At 41.1% G+C, this 24,402-nt stretch overlaps 1 protein-coding gene across 1 annotated transcript; it reads right to left on the bottom strand.

Moving 5' to 3' along the window:
* Positions 1 to 1,123: 1,123 nt before the first annotated feature.
* Positions 1,124 to 20,265, bottom strand: LOC122934386 (carbonic anhydrase 15-like). Its single transcript, XM_044289809.1, has 8 exons — positions 20,015 to 20,265; positions 17,524 to 17,559; positions 12,227 to 12,397; positions 8,430 to 8,575; positions 6,683 to 6,775; positions 6,539 to 6,605; positions 4,390 to 4,553; positions 1,124 to 1,625 (listed from the first exon to the last, which is right to left on the bottom strand). Exons 1-8 carry the CDS (start codon positions 20,079 to 20,081, stop codon positions 1,419 to 1,421), a joined length of 951 nt encoding a protein of 316 aa, XP_044145744.1. The 5' UTR covers positions 20,082 to 20,265; the 3' UTR covers positions 1,124 to 1,418.
* Between the last annotated feature and the right edge of the window lie 4,137 nt (positions 20,266 to 24,402).

The following is a 24,402-nucleotide window of genomic DNA, read 5'->3' as shown; positions in this document are numbered from 1 at the left end:
CTAAGTAAAGAAAAACAAGTGGCCATCATTAATTTAAGAAATGAAGGTCAGTCAGTCCGAAAAAATTGGGAAAACTTTGAAAGTGTCCCCAAGTGCAGTCACAAAAACCATCAAGCGCTACAAAGAAGCTGGCTCACATGCGGACAGCCCCAGGAAAGGAAGACCAAGAGTCACCTCTGCTGCGGAGGATAAGTTCATCCGAGTCACCAGCCTCAGAAATCGCAGGTTAACAGCAGCTCAGATCAGAGACCAGGTCAATGCCACACAGAGTTCTAGCAGCAGACACATCTCTAGAACAACTGTTAAGAGGAGACTGTGTGAATCAGGCCTTAATGGTAGAATATCTGCTAGGAAACCACTGCTAAGGACAGTCAACAAGCAGAAGAGACTTGTTTGGGCTAAAGAAGACAAGGAATGGACATTAGACCAGTGGAAATCTGTGCTTTGGTCTGATGAGTCCAAATTTGAGATCTTTGTTTCCAACCACCGTGTCTTTGTGCGACGCAGAAAAGGTGAACGAATGGACTCTACTTGCCTGGTTCCCACAGTGAAGCATGGAGGAGGAGGTGTGATGGTGTGGGGGTGCTTTGCTGGTGACACTGTTGGGAATTTATTCAAAGATGAAGGCATACTGAACCAGCATGGCTACCACAGCATCTTGCAGCGGCATGCTATTCCATCCAGTTTGCGTTTAGTTGGACCATCATTTATTTTTCAACAGGACAATGACCCCAAACACACCTCCAGGCTGTGTAAGGGCTATTTGACCATGAAGGAGAGTGATAGGGTGCTGCGCCAGATGACCTGGCCTCCACAGTCACTGGACCTGAACCCAATCGAGATGGTTTGGGGTGAGCTGGACCGCAGAGTGAAGGCAAAAGGGCCAACAAGTGCTAAGCATCTCTGGGAACTCCTTCAAGACTGTTGGAAGACCATTTCAGGTGACTACCTCTTGAAGCTCATCAAGAGAATGCCAAGAGTGTGCAAAGCAGTAATCAAAGCTACTTTGAAGAACCTAGAATGACATATTTTCAGTTGTTTCACACTTTTTTGTTATGTATATAATTCCACATGTGTTAATTCATAGTTTTGATGCCTTCAGTGTGAATCTACAATTTTTCATAGTCATGAAAATAAAGAAAACTCTTTGAATGAGAAGGCATGTCCAAACTTTTGATCTCTACTGTATATGACAGTTATCTTTCATATCTTGCAATTTCGAAATATATTTTCCAATCCAAGGAAGAGTCTCATTGATAGCTGCTTTGCAAGGTGGTGTGCAGTTCTGTGGCTTATCCAGTGAATGCAGTGAGATGTGAACCTTGCCTGTAGAACCATGGTTTATGTGTGGTGCGCCTTTCCTTTAGTTCATTTTCAAAATATTCATTCCAGTGGTGAAAATTCCTTCTAATTTCCCTCTAGTCCCGCAATATCTTCACTGATATGTATAATATAGTCAGGGTTAATACTGAGGCCTGGGGAGCAACTGAGGAGCTGACAGTGGCATCTTTAGAAGCCAGTACTTTGCGACCCTTAAGTGGCTGAGGTGGTCGGAAATTGTCTGTCATTTTTACCAGACCCTCTCCTTGAGCAGAGAAATAGGCTGTATCTGTCAGGATTCGATGCTGTAAGCACAAAATTGAAGAAATATTATGTAGCATAGAATCCTGTTAAACAGAGGACCCTAATTTATTTAACTCGAGAGGCACATTCAGGCATTATAGAACATAGTTACATTTATTTCATAACCTTCAAATCGAATTAATGGCAATAGTTAGTAGATACACTTAAAGGGGTTTTCTGACATTTTACTACTGATGACCTATCCTCTGGATAGATCATCAGTATCTGATAGGTGTTTAGGTGTTTAAGAAGGCATTGGTACTCCTGTGATCGCCACGGCCTTCTCACAGCTTTCCCTAGGCCAGTGACAGCAAGTTCATCTTTCACGAGGCCTAGGTACAGCTCAGCCCCACTGACGTGAATGGGGCTGAGCGCGATACCAAGCATAGCCACTGTACAATGTATGGGGCTGTGCTTGGTAAGCTGTGGCACTCACAGAAGCACTGGTGCCTTCTCAAACAGATGATCGATGGGGGTCCCTGGTGTCGGACCCCCACCGATCAAATACTGATGACCAAACCAGAGGCTAGGTCATCAGTAGTAAAATGTTGGAAGATACTTTTAATGGGGCTACGAGTCACTAATTTGGGAACACTGCATTAAGGTACTATGGAAACCAAATACCGACACAGTGGTAATCCGTGAAAAAAATAAACTCATATACTTAAAAAGAATGTCTAGGGGAACATTTTTTATTTAAAAATTGCCAGAATGTGTCAAATGTAAAAATAAAATCATTACTCTGCTGCCATTCTGATGATTCTCCTTTCGTCATTGCTCCCCACTTCCTGGTCCCGAGTCGAGACACAAGAAATATCTAAAAATGCCAGCTTGGTGGTCAGGGTAGTTAAATGGTTAATATATTTTTCCATGGTGGTCTAGGGCAGTGGAGGGGTCAATGGCAGAATAGGGGACTCTATGGTAATGGAGAGGTTAATATTAGCGATGGTCAAGGGTAATGAAGAAGTAGTGGAGTGCTGTGGATTGGTGGCCTGGCCAGTTGTAGCCTTTGGCCATCCTTAGAGCCATGCGTCTAACAGTCATACTACACAATTCCATAGCACCCTTTGATGTTCACACATTGATTGCTATCTACTACTATTGCACTTCTGACTCCTTGGTATTTATATATGGCTGGTGCATGCCCCTCCTTATGTTTCTTGGTCTACTTACTTGTACTGTAAACGTTTTTGGGGCATAAACTGACTATGATGTCTATCTTTTTGACAGGCTTTTCATATACTTTGAATCTTGTCATTTTAAAGATGTGTGGTATATGATAGCACTATATACTATCCTGCCTGCAATAACCCTTTAGATCAGGGGTAACCCCCTTAGGCCACTTTCACATGGTCAGAATTTGATCATTTTTTTTTTATCAGTATTTGTAAGCCAAAACACAGAAGAGTGAGAAATCTTTTCATTATACCTTTTCTTTATGTAGGTTCCATTCCTGCTTTTGGCTTACATATACTGATAAAAAAAAATACTATACTGATGCTGACTGTGCAAATAGCCCTAATCAAGTAAAGAAAGGGTTTTCTGAAGCAAGCTCTTTATTTTCAAAGGATCATTATTCTTGGGTGATTCATGTGTATGGACTGACCTAATAAGTGTCCAATCACACGACCATGTCCATTTTGTGGATTTGCAAAACACGAATACCTGCCGTGTGCACACTGCATCGTGGTGTGTGCCCATTGACTTTGATGGATCCGCAATCCACAAGATGTGGAAAAAAGTAGGGAATGTCTTATCTCTTGCAGTGGGACACTGACCCAGAAGCCCAAGGAAGCTGCGCCGAAAAAGAAAAGATATGTCCTACACTTTGCTGCATCTTGCGAATTGCGTACCCATTGAAGTAAAGGGATCCGCACTGTGATGGGGCATGCTCACAACTGGTACCCGTGTCACGTGAATGGAGCCTAAACATGTTCTGATTGAACATATAATCGTGGGGTAGGTATAACTTCAGTATAAAGCTTCTGTTATCCACTGTTAGAGCGAAGGGATTGCGACTTCTGGCATCACTACTTACCACCCGTATCCCCTCTTTAAACAGAGTGCTGGTTGAGCACACCTGCTCTATTCAAAGTCTATGGGATTGCTAGAAATAGTCAAGCACTGTATTCGGCTATATCCAACAGTGTGCACGCTGACAAGCATTCCATTCAAACTAGGGACACAGATAGAAACTAAAGTATTTACCTCCCTTATTAAAAATACCTTTTATTGAATGCAATAAAAAATATTAGGGATATGTATGTTGTTCCCATAAACCTGGACTAAGAAAGACAACTGGGGTATGTTCCGTGTCATCAAACCTTGAGTAACCTCTTGATAACCTGCCCGAGATTTTGACTCTATATATGGTGTATTTAACATTGATGATTATTATATATATTTTGACTATCGATAGGGGTTTTCTAAGATTTTTCATGTATTCAAAAGATATTTTTTAATAAGGGAGGTAAATACTTTAGTTTCTATGGTCCAATACTCCTGGTAAATATCCAATGTTTGTTTTTGGCTAGGGACACAGGTCCCGTATTTTCTTGGTTGGTGGCAGTCACAATCGACGGACTCACACCGATCTAACAGTTATGCCCTATATAGTATCCCCTATAGAGTACAGCGGTCCAGTAATAGGGGATAACTTGATCTAATTGGAATACCCCTTTTTTTCTATCAGAAATAATAAGGTAATACACACTATTGATTACAATTTTTACCTACAGTATTTTTACAATTTTCTTTTTTTTTTACCTGTGTTCGACTAATGGCAATTGGATGCTCAAACACTGTCCAAATCACAGCCTCTGAACAGTCAGGAGTTGTAAGGGAGCCTTGGTATCGATAGTATTGGGACAACCCATTGTGGGGTGGAAGGAGGTTTTGCAAGGGAAATGTTGGAATCTCAGTGAAGTCTCCTGGAAATACATTTTCATTGAGAAAAGTTAGCAATATCTAGAAAATGGTGCGACATGTTATAAAACAAGATTAATGGAAGAAAATGTTTAACTTCTATTCACAGGGAATGAATTAATAATGCGTGCACTATAGCCTTGTGACGATACAGACACTAAGATGTATTTATGTGCTGCTTTATTAACGGGGTATTCCAGTTTAAAAAAATAAAAATCCTATAGACATCAAATGGATGATAAAATATGTTTACTCATTTAGAAGATCTCGCACAGCTGCTGTTCTGAATGTGCCCACGTTCCCGCTGCGCTACACCTGCTGTCACCCTGACACCGCAGGAATTGGCTGAGGATGCTGATCAGCCAGTCGTTGTCCACAGAGATGACCTACCTTAGCCACTGATTGGCTGAGCGGCATTCTCAGCCATTTCCTGCTGTGTTGGGGTGACTGCAGGAAGTGGAGTAGAGTGGGGACCCAGGCACTGTCAAAGCAGTGGGGGATCAGCGAGGTGATTAAACACTTTTTTTTTTTTTTTAAACCATTTGTTTGCCATGAGTCAAAAATGAGAATACCCCTTTAAGTGAGTCCAAAAGAAGACTAAAGACAAGATGTAAGAGAAATTACTAGAAAATTAGATGTTTAACACTTTATGGGTCAATTATTATTAATATTATTAATTTTTTTACAGATACAGTGCTATACTTGTCCAAGAACAATGTCTGGTATTGAAGCTTAGCCCAATCCATTTGAGTTAAGCCTGTTGAATTTTGAGTTGGGTCCTGAGATCTCTCCATACACACAACCAGAGTTAAGGGGGCTATATACTATGTTTGGCATTTATCTGAAGTGATATTGGGCAGAATCTCTGGGAAAAGAGCCATATATCTGCTAATCTCAGCCAGATAGTATCATTGGCAACGCTGTCACCGAGCCTGATGAGCTGAAAGCAGAAGATTAATAAACAGCAGCTTATAATGTCCACCCTTTTCAGATGTTTCCTAATGAAAATTTTACCTTTTTTTGATGCCTTATTCAAAGCCCTAACCAGATGGATTACTACTCTGAAATACATTGAAAATATGAATTATAAATTGTACTAATGCTATAATCAATATATAACTGAATATGAGTTAGTTAGCTAGCAAACATTTTTATTAAAATATATGAGCCCATCTGCCCAGGAGTGAACCACCAATAAGGTCAGGTGAGGCGATCACCTCAGGCAGCGCAAGGTAGTGGCAAGAGAGGGGCAGCCGAAGGGCCTTGGGCTGAAGGGAAGCGATTAGGTTACGAAATTGGCATTGGGGAGGCAGGGGCGCCATTTCAGTTTTCGCCTCAGGCAGCAGAAAGGCTAGGTGCACTGCTGCATCTGCCTTGGCAAGTCAACCTCTTATAGATGGGACTCTACTCTAAAATAACTTGCCTTTCATTCGAATCAGACCTCTCATTGCATTGTACATATAAGGGTGTAGTGGCCTCCATTTTTGTCTTGCACACTAGCTACCCACCTGTCCAAAGAGGAGAATATGGCTAGATCCTACTTTCCCTTTAATTATCTGGAGGGTATGCCCAAGGAAAGATAAGTTGTTTTGGAGTAAGGTCTCATCTATAAGAGGTTGTTTTGTCAGATGGGCTTGTGTATATTGACCAGAATATTTGTTAAATATTAAATAATGTTAAATCATGTTTATTTATAAAGTGAATATATCACTAGTACAATTATAATCCATATATTCAATATTTGCAGAGTGCTGTTGCATTTTGCGTTTGCTTTCATATTGCAGCCATGGCATACGTGCACTGTGCATTTATCTAATTTGATAAGGTAGGCAAACTTTTTTTCCTTACTTAAAGTGAAGATGAGCTTATTACTGGAACGGTGCACACAACACATTTTAGCTTCCCCAAATTTCGGCATTTCACCATATTACTGAAATACATATCTAGAAAAGCTTCTTATATCTATGAACTACTGATTGCCCATACTGACCTTCTAGCGACACATTTTTCATGGCGGCCACCAAAGTGTTGTAACTGGGGTTCTCTGCTTCTCCTACCTAGATAAGAAAAAACATATTACAGGAGGCCAGAAAAACAAGAATCCTCATGTAGTGACATTTTGTATAGCTCATACCGTGATTAGAATGCCCAACACTGCCAGGCCCTTGGGATCCTTCTTGGCTTCTGTGATACTATTGAATTTAGTATTCATATGAACAATATGCAACTGAAGGGAGAGAACAAGATTCACAACAGACCACTTAATATACTGCACATTCTGTGTCAAGACACCAAGGTGATATTACCCCTAATTTTTCATGATCCAAATGCAATGATATAACACTAAATACTGATCTCAAAAGAGATATGAAAAAAGGATTTTACAGTATATCTTCCAAATATTTCACAACTTAATCAGTAGAGGACTGGCTCTATATATGTACTGGCGCTGGTGGACGTGACTTAAAGACCAGCGCCGTACATGTACAGCGGGCTGATCGGGCAGGGTGCAGGAGCTGCGCCCGCCCGATCAGTAGGCACAAACCCAGCATTCACTGACAGCCGGGCCCCTGCTGCATATGCCGGCATCGATGAAAACACTGATGCCGGCATATTAATATCACATGACATAAGCCCCAACACCGTAAAAAAAATAAAAAAAACCCCTGTAATACCAAGTGATCAAAAAGTCATATGCACCCTAAAATAGTACCAAACTGTCATCTCATCCCCCAAAAATGAGCCCCTACATAAGACAGTAGCCCAAAAAATAAAAATAAACTTATGGCTTTCAAAATATAGAGACACAAAAAAATGTTTTAGTCATATTTGGTATTGTCACGTCTGTAACAACCTGCTCTATAAAAATAGCACATGATCTAACCTGTCAGATGAACATTGTAAAAGAACAAAACGTAAAAACTGTGCCAAAACAGCTATTTTTTGTTACCTTGCCTCACAAAAAGTGTAATATAGAGCAACCAAAAATCATATGTATCCTAAAATAGTACCAACAAAACTGCCACCTTATCCCATAGTTTCCAAAATGGGGTCACTTTTTTGGGAGTTTCTACTCTAGGGGTGCATCTGGGGGTCTTCAAATGTGAACTTAATTATCCCAGTGAAATCTGTCCTCCAAAAACAATATGGAGGTCCTTTTCTTCTGTGCCCTACTGTGTGCCCATACAGAGGTTACGATCATAAATGGGGTGTTTCTGTAAGCTACAGAATCAGGCCCAAAAAGTGAAATTCGGAAATTTCATCTACATTTTTCTTTCATTCTTGTGGAACACCTAAAGGGTTAACAAAGTTTGTAAAATCAGTTTTGAATACCTTGAGGGATGTAGTTTCTAAAATGGGGCCATTTATGGGTGGTTTCTATTATGTAAGCCCCACAATGACTTCATAACTGAACTAGTCCTTAAAAAAGTGGGTTTTGGAAATTTTCTGAAATATTTCAAGATTTGCTAATAAACTTCTAAGCCTTCTAACGTCCCCAAAAAATTAAATTGCATTCACAAAATGATCAAAACAAAAAGTAGACTTATGGAAAATGTAAAATAATAACTATTATATGAGGTATCACTATCTGTTTTAAAAGCAGAGAAATAGAAATTTGGAAATTTTTGGGTAACTTTAGGATTAAAAAAATAATAAAAATGAAACATATTGACTGAAATGTACCACTTTAATGAAGTACAATGTGTCGCGAGAAAACAATCTCAGAATGGCTTGGATAAGTAAAAGCGTTTCAAAGATATTACCACATAAAATGACGCATGTCAAATTTCCCAAAAACGACCTGGTCCTTAAGGTAAAATATGGCAGGGTCCTGAAATGGGTTAATGTATTTTATAATAAGACAAAATATAAAAACATACCTCAAGAGGGAACTGCTTTCCATCTACTGTATGCTCTGATCCATCCTTGTTAGGACTTCCCCAATGGAAGTGGAATTGTAGTGCTTTGTATTTATTGGGTAATCCTGCTCCACTAATCGAAATGTCTCCTGAGAGGCTCAGCAATACTGTAAAGAGTTATAGATCATAAAAAGGCTTTGTATACGTGTAAAGCCTCATGCACATGGCCGCAAAATGGGTCTGCAAAAGATGCAGACAGCACTCCGTGTGCTGTCCGCATCCGTTGCTCCGTTCCGTGGCCCCGCAAAAAAAAGAAAAACATGTCCTCTTCTTGTCCATTTTGCAGACAAGAATAGGCATTTCTACAATGGGCCGCACGTTCCGTTCTGTAAATTGCGGAAGGTGCATGGGCTGCTTCCGTTTTTTGCGGATCCGTGGTTTGCGGACCGCAAAAAATGGAACGGTCGTGTGCATGATGCCTAAGATGAAAAGTAAACCAGGAGAGAAGAATGGTTCCATATCTCCCAGCTTTCAAAGAAACCAAAGAGGGGCAAAGTTTGTGGCGTGCGCATTTTCTTTACTTAAGTTGCATCTCTAACCTTGACTAATTTCTCTCCATACACACCCAATACAGTCATTATGCCTCCTTTCTGTCTCTTTACAATAATGATACCCCCTTAGTACCTCCCTCATAGTTGTTGTGCCACCTCACATTAAGAATGCCACTCTGCCTTTTTTTTTTATTTAATCTTTATTATTATTCCAAATTCCATACATCTTCAACAATCACAAGTTGTATTACATTATAAAAACAATGTATATTATAAAACAGCATGCATACAAATATATATATATATATATATATATATATATATATAGCTTGCTTATTACCCATCCAACTTCCCCAGCTGCTCTTTCCCCAGTGAAAAAAAATAAAAAATTATTTCCTCTTTTCTTTCCTTTTACATCTCTCCTCCGTCCCCGTCCTCCATGCCCCCCCACCACCGCCAAATCCCCTCACCAATACCGGGTATCCCCTCATCTAGTTTTTTAACCATTTCTGCCATAATTCCGCAAATTTATATTTATTTTTGATAGACACCAAGTGGAATTCTTCTCTGACAAGCGAGACCCTAGTCTGGTTCTCCCATTCCCTAACCGCAGGTACCACATCGTCTCCCCAGTGCCAAACAATGCACCTCCTAGCAATGCACCTCCTGGAATAGAAGTTTAGAGGCTATGGAACGATGTTTGGAATTATCTATCTTATCCACTACTCCCAGGATACATATTTCAAACTCCCTAGGGATACTAAACCCATGATATACATTTATTTTTTTGTTTACCTTCCGCCAGAAATCTTGGATCTTTTTACATGTCCACAATAAGTGCACATCATCCGTCCCCTATCTGGCTGCATGTTTTACAACTACATTCTTTGGGTTTATACTATTTCATGAGGCTCTTAGGGAAATAATATAATCGGTATTGTATATTAAATTGGGTGATCCTGTGAGAGAAATTATTTGAGACTCCATTTTTTGCTTGTATCTCTCTCTCCCAAAACTCTTCCTGTTGAGACTTAAAAACATCCCGCCATTTGTGCATTAGATAATTAATTGCTCTTTTTTCTGTCTTTTGATGTAACAATGATTCATATATCCTAGACACCAGCTTCTTCCCCACAATTAATTTAGAAATATTAGCTAGAGGGTGTGGGAGGACGGTAATTTGTGTTCCCCTTCCCAACGGCCTCCTTAAAGCTTGTTTTAATTCTAAATAGAAGAAGCTCATGTCCCTATCTCCTATTCCACACTCGTTTTTAAGATCTCCCTCCTTCCATATTTGACCCAATCTAAAAACTCCATATTGCCACCAGATTCCCTGTTCAATCGGCTTTAATTCTGTAAGTTGAGTGTTATCCAATAATAGGGTATCAGTATGTAATCTGGTCTGAGACCACAATTCTCTTACCTCTTTCCAGATTTTTGCCCACAGGCCAAATATCGGTATTTTAGTGATTTGCTGTTGCTACAAAATGTCAGCTTCCACCAATTGGAAGATGCTGCATTTGTCCAATTTTTTATTGATACCTGCTATCATGGTCTTGTATCTTTGTGTATTACTCCATATTAGCATATTTCTGATATGGCCAGAGAAAAAATTAAGTTCAAAATTTGGGACCGACAGCCCACCCTCTCTCTCACGAGCGTGTAATATTTGGGCTCTTATCCGTGGTTTTTTACCTCGCCATATCAGATCTGCCAAAAGCGACGCTATTTTTTAAAAACATTTTTTGGGAATTAATACCGGCACATTCCACAAAATGTAATTCAGGGAAGGGGTAAAATGCACATTTTCACTAGGGAAATACGTCCTGCTATTAAAACATGTAGTTTTTTCCATACCTCTATTTTCTTCCTAATCTCCTGAATTTTGGGAAGCACATTTAGGTGAACATAATCCTTAGAGTTGGGGGTTATCCATATTCCTAAATATTTTACTGGTTCCTCTGGTCTCTTGATCTCCAATAGCCCTGGTGTTAAGTTATTCAAGGGATCAAACAGGGATACAGGCCGATTTAGACCAATTAATATTTAGTCCAGCATATTTACTATAATCATCAAATATCTGAAAAATCCTATGATCCATGGGAGCCCACAAACAACATAATATCATCTGCGTATAGTGCAATCTTTTCTTCGTGGGATCCAAACCTAAACCCCACGATTTCTTTATCTTGTCTAATCATATCCGCTAAGGGTTCCATGACTATAGCAAATAGCAGGGGGGAGAGGGGACATCCCTATCTAACCCCCCTGCCAACAGCTATATTGTCTGAGTATTCTCTGTTCAAAATCATCCTTGCAGAAATTTCGGTGTATAACAGTTTGATCCAAGAGACAAATATATCTCCAAATCCCATTCTCTTCAGTGTTGCAATTAAAAAGTAAGAATGCTCCTTAGTGCCTCAATACAGTAGTTATTCCCCCTTTGTACCTCTTTAACAATACTATTGCCCCTATTGCTTTCACTATATTATTTCCCCTTAATGCCCCTCACAGTAGTGTTGCCCCCTTAGTGTCTTCTCATAATAGTGTTGCCCCCTTTTTGACACCCCTCACAATAGTTTTTCCCCCTTAGTGCACCCTCACAGTAGTGTTGCCAACTTAATGCCCTCTTACAATAGTGTTGCCCCTTAATGCTCCCTCACAATAGTGGTAATGTCACTGCATAGTGCTGGCCTGTGGGGAAGAGCACAAGCTGGTGAATAGTGGAGTAAAAAGCTGATGATCCCTGCTGTGGATGCAGATACAGTTGAAATTGGGACATGCCGCCTACAGTTTAAAGGAACCTGTCACCGGGATTTTGTGTATAGAGCTGAGGACATGGGTTGCTAGATGGCCACTAGCACATCTGCAATATCCAGTCCCCATAGCTCTGTGTGCTTTTATTGCGTAAAAAACCCCTGATTTGATACATATGCAAATGAACCTGAGATGAGTCCTGTCCCTGACTCATCTCACGTACAGGACTCATCTCAGGTTAATTTGCATATGTATCAAATCATTTGTTTTACACAATAAAAGCACACAGAGCTATGGGGACTGGGTATTGCGGATGTGCTAGTGACTATCTAACAACCCATGTCCTCAGCTCTATACACAAAATCCCGGTGACAGGTCCCCTTTAAATCAGTACATTGGCTGAAATTCTGGACTGTCCTGCTGTACCTGGGACAGTTAGGAGATATGTAATACACACACTTGTTAATAAGGGTTATTAATAAACTATGAAGAAGATAGAACATGACCAACCTGAATGTCCATCATTCATTAGCTTCCACTGACCAGGTGGAGCATAATCAAATCCCTGGAAAGTGATATTATCTAGATGGCTGTCTCTGCTTACTTTCGACTTTTCAATGTTGATAGGAGATTGATGGTCACCTCCACAATTATGATTAATATCCTTCCAGTGATCAGGACCTGGCCAGAAACACAGGAAATACTGACATGTGGAGCTGCAAGACTTAGGCCTCTTTCACACGAGCGTGTCCGGATGCGTTGCGGCAAACCCGCGCGAGTAGGTACACAATTGCAGTCAGTTTTGACTGCGATTGCGTTCCGTTGTTCAGTTTTTATTGCGCGGGTGCAATGCGTTTTGCACGCACGTGATAAAAAACTGAATGTGGTACCCAGACCCGAACTTCTTCACAGAAGTTCAGGTTTGGGTTCAAGGTTGTGTAGATTGCATTATTTCCCCTTATAACATGGTTATAAGGGAAAATAATTGCATTCTGAATACAGAATGCATAGTACAATAGGGCTGGAGGGGTTAAAAAAAAATAATAATAATAATTTAACTCACCTTAATCCACTTGTTCACGCAGCCGGCATCTCTTCTGTCTTCTTCTTTGAGGAATAAGACCTTTGATGATGTCACTACGCTCATCACATGGTCCGTCACATGATCCATCACCATGGTGATGGATCATGTAACGGACCATGTGATGAGCGTAGTGACCTCATCAAAGGTCCTATTCCTCAAAGAAGACACAAGAGATGCCGGCTGCGCGAACAAGTGGATTAAGGTGAGTTAAATTATTATTATTTTTTTTTTTAACCCCTCCAGCCCTATTGTACTATGCATTCTGTATTCAGAATGCTATTATTTTCCCTTATGACCATGTTATAAGGGAAAATAATAAAGATCGGGTCCCCTTCCCGATCGTCTCCTAGCAATCGTGCGTGAAAATCGCACCGCATCCGCACTTGCTTGCGGATGCTTGCTATTTTCACACAGCCCCATTCACTTCTATGGGGCCTGCGTTGCGTGAAAAACGCACAAAATAGAGTTTGCTGCGATTGCGTGAAAATCACTGGTCATGTGCACAGCCCCATAGAAATGAATGGGTCCAGATTCAGTGCGGGTGTAATGCGTTCAACCCGCGCGGAAAACTCGCCTGTGTGAAAGGGGCCTTAGAGTAAGGATTTAGTCCATTCAGAAAATATATGTTAACCTCTTTGGTCACATAACACCAGCTCTAAGGGGAAAAGTAATGCATATCACTAACATAGGGGCAGGTTTACTAAGGGTGTGGATTCATTGACCTCATCCACCTATAGGACTGGTCTGAACTCATTGAACTCAACCTTCTATAGTTATCTATACGCACAAAGAGTCCCGAATCATTGACCTCAGCCTCTTATAGACATGCTGTCATACAGAGGGTCTGGATGCATTGAACTCAGCCTCCTATAGGCATCTATTCACACTTTAATGTTACCATAATCAGTGATGAACTTAGAGGCATAATTTGAAGCTCACAGTCCCCTTCATGTGCCACTGCAAATACTGTTGTCCTCTTATATGACAAAGGACCTTTGTTTCTGCAGCCAGTGTCTTATACAGTTGCAAGAAAAGGTATGTGAACCCTTTGGAATGATATGGATTTCTGCACAAATTGGTCATAAAATGTGATTGTCACGGCGGGGAGTGAGGGAAACCCCCCACCGTGCGGTGTCAAAAGGGTAAAAGGGGATCAGCCTGGCTAAAAGGAGTAATAAGGGAGCAGGTCACCTCCTACAGCGTCCTTAATGCTCTCCGACTCCTCACCGTATGAGCGGACCCCGATGGTTGGACTACTCATACTCATGATTCCTAGAGACCCTAAGTCGCCCTGGTAATCCCTCACCAAGGAGCAGGGAAGAGACGACCTGTTCATCCCAGTAATGGAGGAACAGCAGTCTCTACCTGAGGCCAGGCTGCAAGGAGGGGGAACACAGCATAAGGAGATGGCAGGTAAGCGAAACCAATAACACTTACCAGCCACAGACACACTGACCGGAACCTGTGCACAAGTGCTGCTGTCCACACCAACATTAAAGGACACAGCACACACCACAAACCACACACGAACCCAGGACATCCATAGCTGCAATAAACATGAGACAGGGGAATGTCTACTAAACAAGTTGGACACCAAACACCACCAGACATTTAACACCAAACTAGACATACCAACTCACTGAACATAACCCACTCCATACAAATAGGGACAGGAAGGGAAGGAGACACCAGGATGACATTGATGACCAAGGGTGGTCCTCACTGGACAGATGGAACACCCTGGACTGGAGCAGAGCTCCAGCACCAACAACAGCTGAAGTACAACTGACTCCAGCCAGGAAACCACAGAAGATATAAGCCAAGTGACCACACCCAGGTCAGGGAGTTAACCCTTACAGCACCAGACAGAGGGAGACTACAACTAAAAGGGGAAGTGCACACACAAGCAAACGAAACCACGTAACCACCGGCAACAGCATGCGTGGCAACCATGTCACGGAAATCACCCAGAAGGCAGAGACACTGCCACCGCAAGAATTACTCCTGACCGTTGTGTACGTCTGATCTGCAACTACAGGAAACGTTTGGTTGAAGTTATTGCTGCCAAAGGAGGTTTAACCAGTTAATAAATCCAAGGGTTCACATACTTTTTCCACCTGCACTGTGAATGTTTACATGGTGTGTTCAATAAAAACATGGTAACATTTAATTCTTTGTGTGTTATTAGTTTAAGGCCTCTTTCACACTTGCGTTGTCCGGATCCGGCGTGTACTCCACTTGCCGGAATTACACGCCGGATCCGGAAAAACAAAAGTGTACTGAAAGCATTTGAAGAAGGATCCGTCTTCAAAATGCTTTCAGTGTTACTATGGCACCCAGGACGCTATTAAAGTCCTGGTTGCCATAGTAGGAGCGGGGCAGCGGTATACTTACAGTCCGCGCGGCTCCCGGGGCGCTCCAGAAGTGACGTCAGAGTGCCCCATGCGCATGGATGACGTGCCATGCGATCACATGATCTATGCGCTTGGGGCGCCCTGATGTCACTCTGGAGCGCCCCGGGAGCCCGCACGGACGGTAAGTATGCTGCTCCCCGCTCCCCGCTACACTTTACCATGGCTGCATGGACTTTAGCGTCTTGGCAGCCATGGTAACCATTCAGAAAAAGCTAAACGTCGGATCCGGCAATGCGCCGAAACAACGTTTAGCTTAAGTCCGGATCAATGCCCTTCAATGGGCATTAATTCCGGATCCGGCCTTGCGGCAAGTCTTCAGGATTTTTGGCCGGAGCAAAAAGCGCAGCATGCTGCGGTATTTTCTCTGGCCAAAAAACGTTCCGTTCCGGAACTGAAGATATCCTGAACGGATTTCACTCCATTCAGAATGCATTAGGATAAAACTGATCAGGATTCTTCCGGCATAGAGCCCCGACGACGGAACTCTATGCCAGAAGAAAAGAACGCAGGTGTGAAAGAGCCCTAAGCAGACTGTGATTGTCTATTGTTGTGACTTAGATGAAGATTTTATGACCAATTTGTGCAGAAATCCATAGCATTCCAAAGGGTTCAGATACTTTTTCTTGCAACTGTATACAGTGGATATAAAAAGTCTACACACCCCTGTTAAAATGTCAGGTTTCTGTGATGTAAAAAATGAGACAAAGATAAATCATTTCAGAACCTTTTCCACCTTTAATGTGACCTATAAACTGTACAACTCAATTGAAAAACAAACTGAAATCTTTTAGGTAGAGGGAAGAAAAAATATAAAAATTAAATAATATGGTTGCATAAGTGTGCACACCTTTTAACTAATACTTTGTTGAAGCACCTTTTGATTTTATTACAGCACTCAGTCTTTTTGAGTCTATCAGCATGGCACATTTTGACTTGGCAAGATATGCCCACTCTTCTTTGCAAAAACACTCCAAATCTGTCAGATTGGGACTGACATCTCCTGAGCACAGCCCTCTTCAGATCACCCCACAGATTTCCAATTGGATTTAGGTCTGTGATCTAGCTGGGACCATTCCAAAACTTTAATCTTCTTCTGGTGAAGCCATTCCTTTGTTGATTTGGATGTATGCTTTGGGTCATTGTCATGCTGAAAGATGAAGTTCCTCTTCATGTTCACAGAATGTGCACAGAAGCCTGAAGGTGTTGTGCCATATTTGGGCCAATATTAACTATTCATAAATCCCTCTAGCTTAACTAAGGCCCCAGTTCTAGCTGAAGAAAAACAGCCCCAAAGCATGATGCTGCCACCACCATGCTTCATTGTGGGTATGGTGTTCCTTTGGTGATGTACCAGTGTTTTGCGCCAAACATATCTGTTGGAATTATGGTTCAACCTTGGTTTCATCAGACCATAACACCTTTTCCCACATGCTTTTGGGAGACTTCAGATGCGTTTTTGCAAAATGTAGCCTGACTTAGGATGTTTTTCTTCGTAAGAAAGGGCTTTCGTCTTGCCACTCTACCCCATAGCCCAGACATATGAAGAATACGGGAGATTGCTGTCATATGTACCACACAGGCAGTACTTGCCAGATATTCCTACAGCTCCTTTAATGTTGCGTTAGGCCTCTCGGAGGACGTCCAGTTCTTGGTAATGTCACCGTTGTGCCATATTTTCTCCACTTGATGATGACTGTCTTCACTGTGTTCCATGGTATATCTAATGCCTTGGAAATTCTTTTGTACCGTTCTCCTAACTGATACCTTTAAACAATGAGATCCCTCTGATGCTTTGGAAGCTCTCTGTGGACCATGGCTTTTGCTGTGGGATGCTGACTAAGAAAATTTCAGGAAAGACCAACTAGAGCAGCTGAACTTTATTTGGGGTTAATCAGAGGTGCTTTAAATGATGGCAGGTGTATGCTGACTCCTATTTAACATGATTTTGAATGTTATTGCTTAATTCTGAGCACAGCTACATCCCCAGTTATAAGAGGATGTGCAGCACTTATGCAACCACATTATTTTAGTTTTTTGGTTTTCTTCCCTCCACCTACCAGATTTCACTTTGTTTTTCAATTGAGTGGTACAGTTTATAGGTCACATTAAAGGTGGAAAAAGTTCTGAAATGATTTCTCTTTGTCTCATTTTGTTACATCACAGAATCTGACATTTTAACAGGGGTGTGTAGACTTTTTATATCCACTGTAGCTATGCCCCTCAAGATGCTAGTCATCTTTCCAATGACCAGTGAAGACTAAAGATACCATTATTATTTTCCAGAATACATTACTTGTACTACACTTCACCACACGTAGGGTTCTGAGAGGTGTAACACCATTGACCTATATAAAAAAGACATATATGAAAAACATATTCAATATTCAATTAGGAACATATTAAAATGTTCCAAATATTTTGTTTTAATATGTCATTACCCGTGTGCATGGTGTTATGTACATTGTGTATGCGTTTTGCAGGTAAAGGTCAATACACCACTTTGTATTTTACTTTTCATGCCTACAGCTAGCCACAAATGGCCTGATTTTTCTTCCTGTTTATCCAACCAAGAATCATGTAAGGCGCTGCTAACAAGCTTTGTTGGCAATAAGAAGAGTTCATTGAAGCTTAAAAGAATTGGAAAGAATGAACCATTACTAGGACACTGCAGGCAGGGTTGCAAGGACAGACAGAGTTCTAACCAACACTATGGCCCAGATTTACTAAACATAAAGATGACCTAAGCTTAGTTGTCTAGACCTGCAGCAGATTTATCACAGTGGCTCAGGCTGCAGGATAAATGTGGTGCAGGGACAGACGCTTTTCTCTATACCAACTATTTGTTGCCTTACTTTGAGATGGATTTTTATGCAATTTTGTGTGTTAAATGGTGCATATTAGGCTTGCCCCCTTTCCATGAAACTCCATCCCTTTTTGCTGAAGCCCCATCCATTGTTGAGCATGTCAGAAAAAGTGTAGAAACCCTAGATGCGCCAACATGCACCACTTTTTGGACAGATTCTTGCAGACACATTAGTAAATCTGGACCTGTGTCTGCAAAGTAGGTCAATTTTAGTTATTTTGACATTCAAAGATATGCCAAGCGGCAAGATAAAAAAAAATCCTTTTTGCACTACTCATGCCACCATATTTCAATCAATATAAAAATAACTATTACAGACTAACATCATATTCCTATATTCCATGTGTAATGAAACATTATCTTTTTAGAAGATGTATTGCTTTTGTCTTTTCTTTCTTATCCAATGCCCTATTCCAGGACAGGAGGGTCTAGTACCCCATTTGTCATTCCTGCCTTATTTACTTGCAAATTGCTGTGATTGTAGAGAGATCAGGACTCTGCAGCGACTCGCAGCCCGTACGAGGTCTAAGCTAGTTGCTGCCCCAGTAAAATGTACTATGTAGTTTAAGTGCCATCATCTAGCCATAGACCCTCTAAAGCGGCATCCTCAAACTGCGGCCCTCCAGCTGTTGTAAAACTACAACTCCCACAATGCCCTGCTGTAGGCTGATACCTGTAGGCTGTTCGGGCATGCTGGGAAGTTGTAGTTTTGCAACAGCTGGAGGGCCGCAGTTTGAGGATGCCTGCTCTAAAGCAATACGGTAATAAATCAATCAATAATCATGAATGCTTGTCATTCAGCTTCTCACACTAAGGCTGGCCATAAATGATCAATAGCTGTTGGCTCCTCCATACACATTTGGCCTGACTGAACATGTATGTGTATTCAATGGTGACAGAAGAGAAAGCTTCTCTCAGACACATTTGGTCATGGCCTATCTCCTTGGTGAACAAAAAGATCAGGCAAAAATATTCACTTCACCCGATCCTCCTCTCTCCCAACATCGTCCATACACATTAGTCTGTCAGCTGAACAAATATGTATGTGGCCCTTAAGAGTCTCAAAAGTAAAAATTAAGGGTGAATTCTGACTTTAGCAAATTCAGACTGTATCAATTATTCATATCCTTCTAGATCGCTGCTTGCTGCCAGTCATTCCTTTTTTACTTACAGTAGATGAAAACTTGTCCTGGTCGTGTGATGGACCCAGCGGTGATAACTGTACTGTAAACGGTACAAACTGTGCCCCTGATTCATCACATGAAAAATAGTTTTTCATCTTATATAGGTAAAAAAAAAATTAAGGTTCCCATTGCATGACAACAAGCAGAGGAATTGGTACAGAAAAAAACATTTTATTATGCAAAGAATAAACTTTATTTGCCGCAAAAAGAACCCTGCATGAAAAAAATGAAACCTGCAGCATCAAATTGGACTACTTGAATGTTGTACAGTTCAGAAGGCAGCTGCTACCTAAATGGGATATTTTAGGACCATTTTTTATAAAATAAAATAAATCAGACAGTGTGTTATTGAACAGGCTGTTTGTTACAATCAGGCTCCCATCCGTTTACCCATGGACATACAGTATATTTTGCAGTCCTAGGAGACCCCAGAGTGTCATTCAGGCCAATTGGGACACCTTCAGTTTGCACCTGAATCAGGTACCCGAAGTGTATTTTAGGAAATATCTACCAGTGATTATTTAATTATAAATTATGATATTCATTTGTGTCATAATTTACTTCAAGCCATTTGCAGGGCATCTAGTGCAACATTATTATTTGCAATACCATGTGTGTTTCCAATGTCCAAATAGACTGAAAAGTAAAGCAATCATAAGGCATACTGACCTAGCATGGCAGTGGAAGTATGGCAATGCCCATGCCAAGGTTTAGTCACACAGGAGGATAATAATTACATGAATGTATTCTTACCTCCTCCAGACACCTGTATAATGAAGGGAAAAGTTATTAAAGTCATGCCGAGCTGAAAGATGTTCATGCTGAATTTATATTCTGGACGTTCCACCGCAGGGTAGCAGAGTTGTTCAGAAGCTGACCCTCACTTCTCCCACAACCAGGGAGAACTGTACCATTCCCATTCAACTCATGCATCAATATATATACATCTATAAAGATCAGGGCTGAGTTTTCGGTTAACTCTTTCTAGGACATTAAGCCTGGCTCCTCCTAGGATGCTGAAGTAACTCTACCTGTCCACTGTTGAACAATGAGTGAAAGGCAGCTTGTTCCAGTCTGACCAGCTCCAGCGAGCTGTAGGCACTGGTCTGTGCCATCATTAGAACCTATTAGAAAGCAATAGAAGGTTTAGGCAATTTAATCATTAAATGATTTCTCTTTCACAGGAGATTCTAAGAAAATTTGCAATAGCTTTACTGAAAGTACTTATTGCTTATTAAGTGTAGTAGGGGCTATGGTAGATGACTGCACTTAAAGGGTGTTACAAGGCTCCCGATATCGATGGCCAATCCTCCAGGTAGGTCATTAATATCTGATCAGTGAACATCCAATATCCCGCACCCCCACCGATCAGCTTGGAACTAGCCCTTTGAATGGAACAGCTCCGTTCAAAGTGTAATGGCTGTGATGGGTTACTGCAGCTCAGCTCCCATTCACTTCAAGGCAGCTGCAGTAACCAGGCATGGCCACTACACTTTGAATGGCGCTGTTCTTCCTGTTCCATTCAAAGTGCTGAAGGCTGCAGGCAAGAGCTGATCAGTGGGATTTCGGGGGGTGTTGGATTATCATCGATTGGATATTAATGACCTATGCCTTTTAATGTCCCCAAATATGTGGATCCAAGATGCTAATAACAGTCATGAGTTTTGGCAGTGAAGGAGATGATTCATTACTTTATAGCCACGTGGTCGTTAAAGGGATTCTGTCACCTCGTTTTAGCCTATAGAGCTGCGGACATGTACTGCTAGATTGCTGCTAGCAATTCCTTCCCTGAGGCTGATGCCAGCACAGGGAAGGAACACTATGCCGGCACTGCGCATGCACGGGCTCGCGCATCGCGAGATTACGGCCATCTAACTGTGAGCAAGGAGGAGATTCGGAGGACCAGGCAGTGTTGGGCTCCTTCACAGGGGGCGTGGCTGGGCTCCAAGAAGGTTAGTACAGCCCCTTGGGCACCTTACAAGGCTCATTTACATATCTATTAAATCATTTTTTAAACTCAATAAAAGCACACAGCCCTATGGGACAGGTATATTGCGGACATGCTAGGAGCGATCTAGCCGTGCATGTCCGCATCTCTATAGGCTAAAACGAGGTGACAGAATCCCTTTAAGATTAAAAGCTCAAAGACTCTACAGCAGCCAAGTACCCTAATTGAGCCTGCTACCCCAAAGCTATCTGGAATGGTAATGACAACCATAATACTATTTACATCATGGATGTCAAACTCATGGCCCTCCAGCTGTTGCAAAACTACAACTCCCATCATTCCCTGATGGCTGCAGTATGCCCAGGCATGATGGGAGTTGTAGTTTTGCAACAGCTGGAGGGCCACGAGTTTGACATCCCTGATTTACATTGTTGATGATGCGTTTATGTATTTTTGGTTCTTGATTTGTTTTACAGCGGGGGCTCATACACATGGCCATATTACAGTTCTGCTTTGTACACAGTTGTAATAGGGCTGCTATAGGGGTACATGGGGACTTCTATAAGCTTCTGATTTCATAAAGTGGCACACAGGGTTTTATTTCTGTCAAACCAGTCCAACAAAAAACAAATTGTGGCACGGTCCATCACGTGTATTATGAAGGAATTCTCCGGTAGAAGAAATACCTCTAGCATATAGTACCAGTACCTGACTTAGCACCATACGGTGAAACATGGAGACATGGGAGGTCTGTGTACTGCTGTGTGCATGACCTTTGACTACAATTGTGGTGCTATCTAAGAGTGTTCTTCTTTAGGAAATAATTGTGGAAAATTATGGCTGAACAAATTATTTGCTCCATGAGTTCTCCAAGAGGCAGGTTGTACTCAAAGTGGCTTCTGATTTTTGCCTGTTCCACAGTGCCACTGCTGGTCTTTTGAAGGTTACCCCCTGCCACTCATCAGAGTTTTCAACAGGGTCATACCAGCCACTTCATATAGAACTACCTAGTGCCTCTGTGGGTCTTCATGACTTCTAGGCCACTACTCTTCAAATGTTTCAGTCCCAACTAGTCAAATGTTCACATCATCCAGGTTGCTTGCTCTTTCGGACCTCTAATTACGGCCCACTAACACTCTCTTCAGTGGGCAAGCTCAGGCCTAATACACTCTAAGGACAATGGCAGCACCTCATATGGGCTCACCGCAATGTCTTCTCCTCAGTGTCGACATTCAGGCCCATCTGTGCAGCATCATTTGAGCAAAATACTTCTCCAGGTCTCTTTCCTCCAGCTTACATGTTAAGTCTCATAATGGCTATTTATGGGAAAACACAATGCAATTTTAGTTTAGTTATCCATCCAGTGAACATTAAAGGCAATAGTAACAAGGGGGAAACAATGAATGCAAGTAAAAAAATCACATTAATAAGGGGTAGTAAGGCTCACAACCCTTACAAGTGTACAAAAAATGACAATGTCTACATGTTTTTAATACTATTAATTATTTCAGTATGCTTAATCAATGGGAGGAAATGCTGTAAAAACTCCACAAATAACATCTGTCCAATATGTGAATACTGCTAAAAAAAAAAAAAAAAGTGTAAAACAGACGGTCTACAAAACTTTTGCATACTTAACTTTTTGCATTTATATGTTGTCAGAAGTATGCAAACTTGGTAACACATTGTTTCTTTTTACAATTGTTGTAATTGCAATGGGAAAAAGAAAGTGTCAAGCTTTTGTTCTTCAAGGAATAAAATTTAGAGGGGTCAATTAACCGTAGACATACAGGTAGGTACTAGATGTGCATCCTTTGTGGGATTTACTAGATATACATGTCAATTACATAACTCTAGGCATTCGTTGCCTGTATAGAATAATCCAAACTATTTGAAAGCTCATTCAGGGAAAGGGGTTACTCTGTACAATGTGGGTTGGGATATATTATATCTTTACAATAAAAGGCTATTCACAAATCCTTCGACACAGCTCATTAACCCATTTCACTCAAAAGGAAATTATATGCTAGCTATTTGTCATTAAACTCCATTTGTATGAGCACTTGTGTAATGCTAATGCTTTCAGCGCACATCCTCTCACACGGCACATTAACTCATGGCTATAATAGAATGTGCTTTTGCTGCCATAATATCCTATATGACTGTATAGAAATGGTTAACATGAAGTTAAAGATGTAATTGAAGATGGTGGTAACTATATACCAGGTGAGGATTTCAATACAAGGCCTATTGACCCAACTGATTTAATCCTTCCCCATAGCTAAAGGGACACACAAAGAGCATATGGTGATTATTGCTGAAGTTTTAACTCAATATATTAATACCACTAGTTTAGGATGGCTGTATTATGGGTGCAAGATATGGAACCCCATTATAGGAAATATGTCACCAAAAATGTTATCTGCCAGTTAAAATCAGATACATATTCTTTTTCTAATTTCTTTTTATATTAGAATTGCAGATTTATTTCTTCTCTTTTCTGAACATGACTATGGGGGCGGCCATCTTGCCTGAGCTGTTCTTAACAGCATTTAGAAAGCATTAAGAAAATTGCTTTACGGCAGGTCCATGGGCCATAGACACAAGGGACAGGAGGGGAAGTCAGTAACTTCTGTGGGAGAGTCTTCTAGGCATGCTCTGTGCCCTGTGCAGAGGTCATTGTACAAGGAAAGAATAGATCAGCTCTGACAATCGGCTATTGTGAATGGTGGATCCTGTCTTATCTATACACAGAGGTGATATCATTACAGGCAGTTAACTGCAGTAATCTGTATAAACCAAGAAGTGGTCCAATTATTAGACATAGTGGCCAGTGCAAAAATTGCAGGATTTTACATTTTTTGTTCAAATATATGGAATACATGGAAGATTAAAAGAAACATCATCAATAATTCTTAAAAAAGTTTTTTAAACAGCAGGTCATTTTCTGATGGCACATTCCCTTTAAATACAGCTGAGGGTGCGGTGTGTCAGATTCCCACCTACCCAATCTGATATTGAAATCCTGGACAACCCCTTTAAGGTTACCTATAGTGAACAATATCATTATGCACAGCCGTGTAAGCGTCTTTTACAATTTTCTACTGCTCATGCTGTTTACTGCTCACTCTTTGTGTTTTTAATAACAGTGGTTGGCTAGATAGGGGTAGCAAGATACTACAGTCATATAAAG

This window comes from Bufo gargarizans, chromosome 1 (assembly GCF_014858855.1).
Source record: "Bufo gargarizans isolate SCDJY-AF-19 chromosome 1, ASM1485885v1, whole genome shotgun sequence".
In the NCBI taxonomy this organism is placed as follows: domain Eukaryota; kingdom Metazoa; phylum Chordata; class Amphibia; order Anura; family Bufonidae; genus Bufo; species Bufo gargarizans.
Note: the sequence above shows the minus strand (reverse complement) of the source record. Positions and strands in the feature narration are given on the sequence as shown.